Source organism: Equus przewalskii, chromosome 21 (assembly GCF_037783145.1).
Source record: "Equus przewalskii isolate Varuska chromosome 21, EquPr2, whole genome shotgun sequence".
NCBI lineage: Eukaryota > Metazoa > Chordata > Mammalia > Perissodactyla > Equidae > Equus > Equus przewalskii.
In genome coordinates, this window is record NC_091851.1 from 25274438 (window position 1) to 25286493 (window position 12056).

The 12056-nt window shown below is 34.4% G+C and overlaps 1 protein-coding gene across 8 annotated transcripts in view; it reads left to right on the forward strand.

Moving 5' to 3' along the window:
- Window positions 1-12056, forward strand: part of ITCH (itchy E3 ubiquitin protein ligase) — a 109091-nt gene that overhangs the window by 79593 nt on the left and 17442 nt on the right. For all 8 annotated transcript variants that reach the window (XM_070588116.1, XM_070588115.1, XM_070588117.1 and 5 more), the window contains 5 exons: window positions 26-154; window positions 6211-6283; window positions 7171-7242; window positions 9848-9936; window positions 11666-11825. In XM_070588116.1, the coding sequence (XP_070444217.1) occupies window positions 26-154; window positions 6211-6283; window positions 7171-7242; window positions 9848-9936; window positions 11666-11825 (523 nt within the window). The remainder of the gene's footprint in view (window positions 1-25; window positions 155-6210; window positions 6284-7170; window positions 7243-9847; window positions 9937-11665; window positions 11826-12056) is intronic.

The following is a 12056-nucleotide window of genomic DNA, read 5'->3' on the forward strand; positions in this document are numbered from 1 at the left end:
TTATATTTTTCCTTATGTTTTATAGTCAACTAAATGAAAAGCCCTTACCTGAAGGCTGGGAAATGAGATTCACAGTGGATGGAATTCCATATTTTGTGGACCACAATAGAAGAACAACCACCTATATAGATCCCCGCACTGGAAAATCTGCCCTGTAAGTTTTCTAAGCATTGTAGATTAAAAGTAAAACTGGGGGCCGGCCCGGTGGTATGGAGGTTAACTTTGCACGTTCCGCTTCGGTGGCTTGGGGTTCACTGGTTCAGATTCCGGGTGTGGGCTTACACACCACTTGTCAAGCCATGCTGTCGCAGGCATCCCACATAAAATAGAGGAAGATGGGCACAGATGTTAGCTCAGGGCTAATTTTCCTGAAAAAAAATTTAAAAAGTAAAACTGATTCCTAAAATCTTAACATAAAGATATGAATTAGCAAGGAGTGCAATTCTTACTATTTCTTGAGTTGGCTTGCCCATAGGTCTCTGTTCACTAAATATTTTACATTTCCATTACCTTTTTGAATATTTTCTCCTAGAGACTTTTCATATTTGTTACCATCTGTTCACATAGCACTAATTGAGACTATTTAGAAATTATCAGTGCAGTACTGCCCACTAATCCCTGATTTCTGATACCTGCCTTCTTTCATTTCCATTACTTAACTTAAAAGCTCCCATGACTTTTTCTTTTCCATTTTTGAAAGTAACTTTGTGTTTTGTGGATTAGCTTAATGTTTTGTTTAGGATTTTTTTTATAGTGGTAAAATATACATAACAAACTTTATCATTTTAACCATTTGTACAGTTCAGTGGCATTAAGTACATTCCCACTGTTGTGCAACGATCACCACCATCCATCTCCAGAACTTTAACATCCCATACTGAAACTCTGTACCCATCAAACAATAACTCTCCAATCCCCCTTCTCCTCCCAGCCACTGATAATTACTGTTCTATTTTCTGTCTCTATGAATTTGACTACGCATGTAAGTGGAATCGTATAATATTTGTCCTTTGTGACTGGCTTATTTCACTTAGCATCATGTCTCCTAGGTTCATCCACGTTGTAGCTTGTATCAGAATTTCATTCCTTTTCAAGGCTTAGTAATAGTCCATTGTGTATATATATTACATTTTGTTTATACGTCTGTTCATGGACATTTGGGTTGTTTCCGCCTTTTGGCTATTGTGAGTAATGCTGCTATGAACATGAGTGTACAAATATCTGTTCACATACTTGCTTTCAGTTCTTTTGTGTATACACTCAGAAGTGGAATTGCTGGATCAAATGGTAATTCTGTGTTTTCAGGCACTGCCATACTGTTTTCCACAGTGGGTACACTATTTTACGTTCCCACCAGCAGTGCACATGGTTTCCAGTTTTTCCACATCCACACCTACGGTTGTTGCTTTCTTTTTTGTTTTTGTTTTTATTGTGCCATCCTAATGGGTATGAAGTTACATCTCGTTGTGGTTTTTATTTGTATTCCTCTAATGATTCATGATGTTGAGCATCTTTTCATGTGCTTATTGACCATTTGTATATATTCTTTGAAGAAATGTCTATTCGAGTCCTTTGTCTATTTTTGAATTGGGTTTTTTTGTTGTTGTTGAGTTTCAGAAGTTCTCTATATATTCTGGATATTAACCTCGTATCAGATATGTGATTTGTACATACTTTTCTCCCATTCTGTGTGTAGCCTAAGAGTTTTATAGCTTTAGTTCTTAACTTTTAGGTCTTGGATCTATTTTTAGTTAATTTTTGCAAATGGTGTTAGGTAAAGGTCCAACTTCATTATTTTCCAAGTGGATATCTAGTTTTCACAGCACCATTGGTTGAAAAGACTGTCCTTTCTGCGTTGGATGGTCTTGGTACCCTTGTCGAAAAATCATTTGACCATATATTTGAGAGTTTATTTCTGGGCTTTCTATTTTGATTGTTCTATATGTCTCTCTTTCTTCCAGTACCACAGTGTTTTGATTACTGTAGCTTTTACTAAATTTTGAAATCAGGAAATATGAATCCTCCAACTTTGTTCTCTTTCAAGATTGCTTTGGCTTTTCAGGGTCCCTTGAGATTCCATATGAATTTTAGGATGGATTTTTCTATATCTGCAAAAAAAGTCATTGGGATTTTGATAGGGATTACATTGAATCTGTACTTTGCTTCGGTTAGTATTGGCGTTTTAACAATATTAAGTTTTCTAATCCATGAACATAGGCTGTCTTTACATTTATACATTTATTTGTCTTTAATTTCTTTCAGCACTGTTTTCTAGTTTTCAGTGTGCAAGTCTACTCCCTTGGTTAAAAGTAAATCCTAATTTGTTGTTGTTTTTGATGTTATTTGTAAATGGAATTATTTTCTTAATCCTTTTCAGATTGTTGATTATTTGTGTATAGAAATGCAACTGATTTTTGTGTGTTGTTTTGTATCCCACTTTGCTGAATTTACTTATTCTAACAGTTTTTTTGGTCTGGAATCTTTAGGGTTTTCTGTATATAAGATTATACCATCTTCAAACAGAGGTAACTTTTACTTTTTTCTTTCCAATTTGTATGCCTTTTATTTCTTTTTCTTGCCTGGTTGCTCTGGCTAGAACTTCCAATACTATGTTGAACAGATGTAGTGAAAGCAGGCATCCTTGCCTTGTTTCCTGATCTTAGAGGGAAAGTTTTCATTCTTTGACTGTTGAATGTGATGTGAGCTGTGGAATTTTCATATACGGCCTTTATTATGTTGAGGTAGTTTCCTTCTAGTCCTAGTTTGTTGCGTTTTTTTTTTTATCATAAAAGGATGTTGAATTTTGGCAAATTTTTTAAAATTTTTTTTTTTTTTTGAGGAAGATTAGCCCTGAGCTAACTACTGCCAATCCTCCTCTTTTTGCTGAGGAAGACTGGCCCTGAGCTAACATCCATGCCCATCTTCCTGTACTTTATACGTGGGACGCCTCCCACAGCCTGGCTTTTGCCAAGCAGTGCCATGTCCTCACCTGGGATCTGAACTGATGAACCCCAGGCCGCCAAGAAGCAGAAGGTGCACACTTAACCGCTGCGTGACTGGGCCGGCCCTAATTTTGTCAAATTTTTTTGTGTCAATTGAGATGATCATGTGGTTTTTTTCCCCTTTGTTTTTAATGTGTAGTGTATTATATGACTTTTCATGTGTTGAACCATCCTTGCATTTCAAGAATAAATCCCACTTGGTCAAAAGAATTAAAATATTAATACTTTTAATATACTGCTGTATTCAATTTGCTAGTATTTTGTTGAGGATTCTTGCATCAGTGTTCATAAGAGATAGCGGTCTGTAATTTTCTTGTATTGTCTTTGTCTGGCTTTGATATCAGTGCAATGCTGGCCTCATTACTTTTTAATTTTATACTTTCTGCATATTAAAAGCGTTCATGTTTAAAGCAGAAACTAGGAATTCAGGGCAATTAGGTATCAATGTAATTAGAAATTATTTAGATATTGAAATAAATTATAAATAGGTACTGTCGTATCATTCATTTTAGTTACAGTTAAGGGTACATAATAACAGAAAACCCCAAAACAATAGTGGCTTATATAAGGCAGAAGGATATTTCTCTCCAACATTAAAAAATAGTCAAGTAGGGGCCAGCCCTGTGGCCTAGTGGTTAAATTTGGCATGCTGTGCTTTGGCAGACCAGGTTCAGTTCTCAGTCGCAGACCTACACCATTCATTGGTGACCATGCTGTTGTGGCGACCCACACACAAAATATAGGAAGATTGGCAACAGATGTTAGCTTAGGGCAATGTTTCCTCATTTCCTCAGCAAAAAGAAAAAAGTCCAATGGGATTTAAACAGCAGACTACTGTATAATCATGGCTCAAAGAAGTCATGAGAAATTAGGAAATATTTTGTACTTGATAATAAAAACACAACATATCACAATTTGTGGGGTTTAACAAAAGTAGTCTTTAGAGGAAAATGTGTTGCTTTAAAGAACTAGATTAGAAAATAAGAAAGGTATAAAATCAATGATCCCTGCTTCCACCTTGAAAAACAAGAAAAAGAAAAGTTACTTAAACCCAAAATAAGCACAAGGAAGGAAATAAGCCTAAAAGGAGAAATCAGAGAAATGGAAATGAAACAACAGAGAAATCAAAGCTAGAAGTTGGATCTTTGAAAAAGATTAATAATATTGATAATCCCTAGTAAACCTGAGAGGGAAAAAAAGAAAACACAAATACTAATATGAAAGTAAAAGAAGGCTATCACTACATATCCTACACACATTAAAAGATAGTAAGGTGTATATTTTGAACAGCTTTATGCCAATGAATTTGACGTTTTAGATCAAATGGACAAATTTCTTGAAAAAGACAAGTCACGAAGGTGAACACAACAAGAAACGGGAAATCTAAATAGCCCTGTGTCTGGTAAAGAAATTGAATTCATAATTCAGCAATTTCCCATAAACAAAATTCTGGCCTAGATGGCCTCACTGGTAAATTTTATCAAAATTATAAGTAATAAATAATATCAATCCTGTTTAAATTCTTTCATCACATATGAGAGATGGGAACACTTCCCAACTCATTTTATGAGGCTCCTATAACCCTGATACAAAAATCAGACAAGAAAAGTAGAAGAAACTTATTGACTAATATTTCTATGAACATAGGTGTAAAAATCTTTAACAAAACAGTGGCAAATTAAATCCAAGATAGGAAATGGATATTATACTATCATCATGTGGAGTTTATCCCAGGAATGCAAGATTGGTTTAATATACAAAAATCCATCAATGTAATTCACCATATTAACAGATTAAAGGCAATAAATCATGATCATTTCAAGAAAGCACTTGACAAGGGGTTGGCCTATTGGCGTAGCAGTTAGGTTCCTGCAGTCCACTTTGGCAGCCGGGGTTTGCCAGTTCGGATCCTGGGCACAGACCTGTGCACTGCTTATCAGGCCATGCTATGGCAGGTGTCCCACATGTAAAGTAGAGGAAGATGGGCACAGGTGTTAGCTCAGGGCCAATCTTCTTCAGCAAAAAGAGGAGGATTGGCAGTGGATGTTAGCTCAGGGCTAATCTTCCTCAAGAAAAGAAAGCACTTGACAAAATACAATGCAAGTTTATGATAAACTCTCAGCTACCTTGGAAACTTTCTTACCTGAAAAATAGTATTTATGAAAGACTTACAAACCAACATCAATACTTAACGATGAAATACCTCAAGATCAAGAACAAGACAAGGATATCTACTGTCACTACTTCCTTTCAACATTGTATTGGTAGTCCGAAGAGATAAGAGAAAGAAATAAGAGATATATAGATTGGAAAGGAAGAAATAAAACTCTTTTTTTCCACACAGATAATATAGTTATATATATAGAAAATCATATGGAATCTAGAAAAAACTACTAGAACTAGTAAGTGAATTTAACAGTGTTGCCAGAAACAGAATCAATTATATTTCTACTTTATACATTTAAAAAATGAAATTAAAAATAATCTAGAAGAAAAAGCACATAATTCAGTGATATGAAGTTCAGGGCTAGCTTGAAAGGCTTATGGTGGCATCCGTGATCTAGACTTCTTTCTTTCTGTCTACCAGCCCAGACCTCAAGGTCACATCATAGTTTGTGATAACTGATGAAACTTCAGCTATTATAGTCACACTTCAGGCTGGAATATGGAGGAAGAGCAAATTGGAAAGAGAAAAAAATCTCTTTTCAGCTATGTCAGCTCTCTATAAAAGAGCCTTCCTGGAAGTCCTATACAGCATTTCCACTTACAGCTCATTAGCCATAGTTAAGTCACACAGCCACACTTTGAAATGTAATCTTTATCCAAGATAGTTGTCTGCCCAGGTAAATATCAAGTCTAATTTAAGAGAGAGAGAGAGAGACAGAGGGGGAGAGAAAGAGAGAATTGATTTGAGGCTAGACAACATTCTCAGATAAAACCTCCTTTACCCAGCCCTGTTAGACTGATTTGGTTTATATAAGAGAAAATCATACAACAGTGGCTTTAAAAAGGCCAAATTTTATTTCTGTCTCTTACTTAAAAATAGTCTTGGGAAATATATATTTTTTTAAAGTGGTATTAAGGAGTCTACTGTACTAGGATATTTTTCTATTTGACTGTAAAGTACTGAGGGGGTGTGGTATTTTGCTTTCCTTCAATATTTTATCTTACATGCAGCTGTATATGTCATATTAACATTCTTCCTTAGAGACAATGGACCCCAGATAGCCTATGTACGAGACTTCAAGGCAAAGGTTCAGTATTTCCGGTTCTGGTGTCAGGTTAGTATCAGGACTGTATTTCTGTACTCCCTTTCCTTTGTTTGTTGCTTATATTACACAGTCAGTGGTTGTGAAAATAACCCATAGAAAAACAGCTAAAATGGGAAGCATTGGAATCTCGCCTACTTTTAGGGCAAAGAAATAGATTTATCAGATAATTTGTGGCTTCAGTTGTCTAAAAGAATAATTTTCAAACCATTTGGATAAGAAAATATTGCTACTCTTTCTAATACCCATTACTTTCAAATTGCACAACTCTTCAAACAAATGAGTTAAAACATTTTCTGATGTATAAATTGTAACCAGCCTGTTTTATGTGGCATTTGATATAAATGACTTTGATAAATACATATATATATGTATCACTTTGATAGATACATACATATATATGATTATATTCAGAGTATTTTTCCCAGATGTGATCAAGTACTTTTGATGTATAAATATTTACTGAATTAATGATTTCTTTATGGGTAATAAATAAAATGAATGCACTAGTCACAGTGTTACTAAGATGAATATTTTTTAAATTTCAAACTCCTGTAATTAACTGGGCCTAGGCAGCAAAAAGAATTTGAATTAGCTTTTTGAAAATAAATTAAGTAAAGATTGAGTTGACTCATTAAGTAAGCACTGTGCATATAAAATCTTGTTTTCTTCTCTTTCTTATATTTCAAATTATCTATAATTGATCTTATATATCAAATGATCTATAATTATCATGAATGCTCACAAATGCATGGTTAAACATTATTGAATATAAATTCATATTCATAGTCTACTTGTTTCTGTAAGCAAAGATTAAAGTAAATAAAACTTTGCTTTTTTGGTTTCTTGATAGGCCATTTTAATGGTGAGAGTTGACTTAAGTCATTCTTGTATTTCAGCAACTGACCATGCCACAGCACATAAAGATTACAGTGACAAGAAAAACATTGTTTGAGGATTCCTTTCAGCAGGTATTGTTTCATCCACTCAATAGTTTGCCTCCTGGCTGCCAATCTAAAACCACCTTTTGGTGCTGGCAGTTTAATCTAAATAGTTTGGAACTTTTTGAGTTGGAGTCCTTGAATTTTTAAGTCTAATCTCATGCCAGCTACCTTAGTACTTAAAATTTAGGAACATGGAGATAGTTTTGTATGTGTACTTTTGTATGTGTGTATTTTGTGCTTTTGAAGTGTCAGAGTAACTTAAAGTGATTAGTGAGTTTCAGGTTTCCATTTATAAGCTAAGTGTTTGATTTGAAATAGATATTTAAGTAAGAAAATATGCTTTTGGTAGACAAGAGTCTAGAAATATCCATATGAACGTTGGATGGGTAGAAGAGGAGAGGGGAAGACTTTTATACTTCTGTATTACTTACATTTTTACAATAAGTATATGTTACTCCTATCATTAAAAAAAATTTATGTAGGAAAGAACGTAATTGGTCATTGGTGACAATATCTAAAACAAGATATGTTTTCAGAAATAGTCAACCAGTTTTTCTAGTTGTCCTCAGAACCTGAGTTAATTTACTGCTTACCTTTGTTTTGCAACTTTATTTACCAATCAACTGCAACTAAATGTTAACTAATTTTGTTATAGGGAAGATTAAAATGACCAGTGAAAAAATGTCTTAAAATGAAAACATCCAGTTAGTCCTTGTTTTATTGTCTTTATTATAAAGTCCCTACAATAATTGTGGTAGCTACAGCTTCAAGAAGTGCCAAACTGAATGCAAAGGGAAAAGAGATTGTCTGAGATAGTTGACGTAGCTGGCTACTTGCTTTCAAAAACAGTTATGTTCGTTTCCTAATGGAACCTCAGTTATTAACATTGAAGGGAAAAGCCAGTTGGCATCCTGCTAAGTAGGAGCAGATAGCTTTTTAGCAGCAGAGCTTGACTAAGGCCATTTAGAGAATTATGAGTCATTCCCTTGATCTGATGTAAGTCTCCAAGGCCATTCCCCACCCTAGTCGTTAGCTATTTCTAATTTTCATATTCATAACCACTGTGTAGTCGCTGGTGGACCAGTTTCTTTGAACATAGCTTGCAAGTAGTAGTGCTGTGAAAAGATGCAAAACGTGATTAAATGTCCCTTTATCTTTTGACTTTGAAACCTAAAGGTTTTTGCAGAATGACAGACCAGATGGTACTAAAACAGTTGTTTAAAATTGTCATCTAGATTTGACATCCATCAAATAAGTGTGGAATAAAAACTTGAGAAAAATTTGATTGCTTTGAAGAGTGACAAATCTGATAGCAAAATTAGTATCAGATTTTCTTCATAACTGTTGGATAAAGTTGTTTTGGGTAGTAAGTGTTTTTGTTAACATAGCACAACTATTTATGGGAGAAATTGCAGGAGAAAAATTTGGTTCTTTTCCTTCATAGTAGACATTTGTTAAAGGATATTATTTAAAGATTTTTTTCCAGGGAACAGTGAATCCCCAGGTATCAGACACAGGGCAAAGGAACAACCAGAACTTCCTAAGGGAACAGTCTCAGTTTAGGGAGAACAGCAAGAGAGATCAGGGACGGCCTAGGGTTTCCAGAGCAAGCACAGCGACAAGGAATAGCCAGAGGGAACAAGAAACAAACAAACAAACAAAAATTTTTAACCTGTAACGTCTCTCGTTTGCATTGCTATATATCTAGCCTATAGTATTTGTAGAATATTTTGTTGTAAGCATTGAATTTTTTATTACATCTGGGATTTTCTTGTTTGAGTGGGATATGAATTCATGAAAGTGATATACATGTTTGGTGGGAACTAAGAGAACCCTGGCATAAGCAGGTTACTTACTGAGCCTCTCTGGATATTTAAATGTAAGAATTCAGTCTTACCATTTCATGAAATAGAGGCATTGTATGAACTTCTCTCTCATCAGGCCCTGTCGTTTTTTTCCTAAGAGTAATTAATATTTGTAATGTTCCACTGGCCCAATTTCAGGAAAGTAATTAAATAGTTTTACAAAGCAAGAACCCAAACGACCTATCCATTGTAGGTCAATAATGGTACTGTCCTTCAAATATGAAGATGATCTTATTAACCACTGTAGTAGGATGCAAAATTTGAGTAGTTTTTCCAGGTATTTATAGGTTTCAACTGAGAAATGAGTTTCCAAAGTTAAGTATATTCTCTCTGCAGCCACTGGTTTTCATTTCCAAGTTAGCCAAGTAGCTATTAAGTGTATCTTTTGGCTGTAAAACAAACACAGACCTACCCAAACAAAACCAAAACCAAAACCAAACAAAAAAAGGGGATATAACCTCTAACTATGCTCACAATTAACTCTGCTCTAAGCAAGCGAGAGAACCAACTTTATGTCAATAGTAGGATTGTTTAAAAGAAAATTATATATGTATAAAGTATATAGAAATATAGATACGTATAATATATAAAATATTATGAAACTTTAATGTATTTTCTGTATGTTTGGTGTTGACTAGACAACAAACACCATTCTGTGTTATGGAGAATTTAAGTTACCTATAATGAAGGAGATTTCAAACCTGGAAGTGGTAGTTTGGTATTTCAACAACTGCTTTTACCAATTCTTTTACTTTATTGTTTTGTAGATAATGAGCTTCAGTCCCCAAGATCTGCGAAGACGTTTGTGGGTGATTTTTCCAGGAGAAGAAGGTTTAGATTATGGAGGTGTAGCAAGGTAGTGATAATATGAATACTCACAACTTAGTACCTTTCCTCCAAAGGTATCATTACACTTTGCTTGCAAGTATTATTTTCTCAATCTTATTATTTCAGGAAAATGAAATGTAGCAAATTATTGTACCTTTATTATGCTGCATCTACAGAATTTCAATAAACATTAATCCCGCACTTTTTCTCTAAGGTTCTGCTAATTGGACTTCACCCACATCACTCGTTTAATCCTTAGGATAAACCTGTGAGATAGAATTTTACAGGTAATAATGAGGTTAAGACACATAACTAATTTAAAGAGCCTGGTTGCAAGCTTTGCGTTATCAAACCAGAAGCCAGTATTTAATCCACCACCTAATGTCTGTTCCACAATACATATAAGGCCCTACAGTGATCAGGTCATTTTCCCCATCACAGATTACTGATACAGATAATAGTCATTCATTTCCCAACTGCGATTAATATGAGGATACAGAAGGCTGTATACAATAGGCGGTGAAATTTTTAATTCTGCTTTCTTAATATTGGAGCTTCTAATCAAACCCTAGAAGATAGACTCAAGCAAGAAATTGCTTTGCTTATTCCATAACAATATATCATATCAGGTTAAAAGTTTACATAGCAGTGGAAGTATGGAAAGGCAAGGACTTTGGAGTCAAGATGCATTTGAATCCTTTTTCTGCACTGAGTAGTACAAACTGGGGCAAATATCTTCATCTGTAAAATAAGAATAGTCATATCTGCTTTTCTAGGATTATTGTGAAGAGTCGAAATACTATTTATTCATGACTTAATTGAGACCCTGAGTCTTTGCATACTAATCAGTGGCTACGTTTTAGTAGGTTTTACTTATGTTGTATTTCAAAGTTCATATTTCAAAATGTATGAAGTAATCACAGGTAAATAATAAATATGTATAGAAACATTTAATTTTTTACAAGTTAAAGATAATTGAGGAAGAAGGAGTCATTCATTCTTAATTAGAAAATCAACTGGCAGTATTAAAGTATAAGCAGCATTACCACCAGAGGCCATGAACTAATAGGAAAAGAAATCACGGACACAGCTCAGATCACATGTACTGCTCCAGATGCTCTCTGCCTGCTGTTCTACTAGACCCACCCTTGTTACATAGTAACCATAATCTTATATTAATATTGGTTGGTGTTTTCACAGCATTTGAATTAGAGCTTCTCGGAGCATTTTTCTAATGAATGAGTAGCTTGAATTAAGTGTTATATTGCCTCTGTGAAATTGGAAGGTTTTTCATATTTATCTAAGATTTAGGAGCAGTGGCACTCGATCAGGATCACTGTGGGGCTTAGTAATAGATGTAATAATATTAGATTCGTTTCAGCTGCTCTAACCTCATGGGTTAATAGTGAATTTTAAGCTTGCCTATGTATAGTATTTCATTGATTCTAAGACTACCATTTTCTTATTTTAATATCTATGAAATTGGGATTGTATCATAATTGGAAAAAATTTTGTCAGTGGTTCATCAAAGTCAAGGATGTCTTAGATTCCTTGAAATATAATTATAAGCAGTGTGTAAATATCATCTCTATAAAATAGATATCAGTTTGAAAAGAAGCAGTAAAAATCCACATGGGATTAGAAAACTATCACCAGCTGAAGAGTGTAGATTCCTGAGAACTTTGTAGCACTGCTCTTTGATTTGTTGGCATGGTTACTTACAAGATTTTTTACCCTAAATTTTCTTTTGATTTCAGAGAATGGTTCTTTCTTTTGTCACATGAGGTGTTGAACCCAATGTATTGCCTGTTTGAATATGCAGGGAAGGATAACTACTGCTTGCAGATAAACCCAGCTTCTTACATCAATCCAGATCACCTGAAATATTTTCGTTTTATTGGCAGGTTTATTGCCATGGTAAGTGCAGGTGGGGAACTGTGTTTACTTCACTAATTCAGCAACACTAAAGCATTGTTTCTTTAACTTTCTCATTTGAAATTTTCTCATCACTGAGACATTTCTAAGATTGGGTTTGTTATATTTGCCCTTTTCCCAGAAACGTACCATAATAGATCATATGACCAGGGAGCCTTTTTTTAATGAAGAACTCATCTAACATTCTGAAATACGACTATTATAATAAAATTA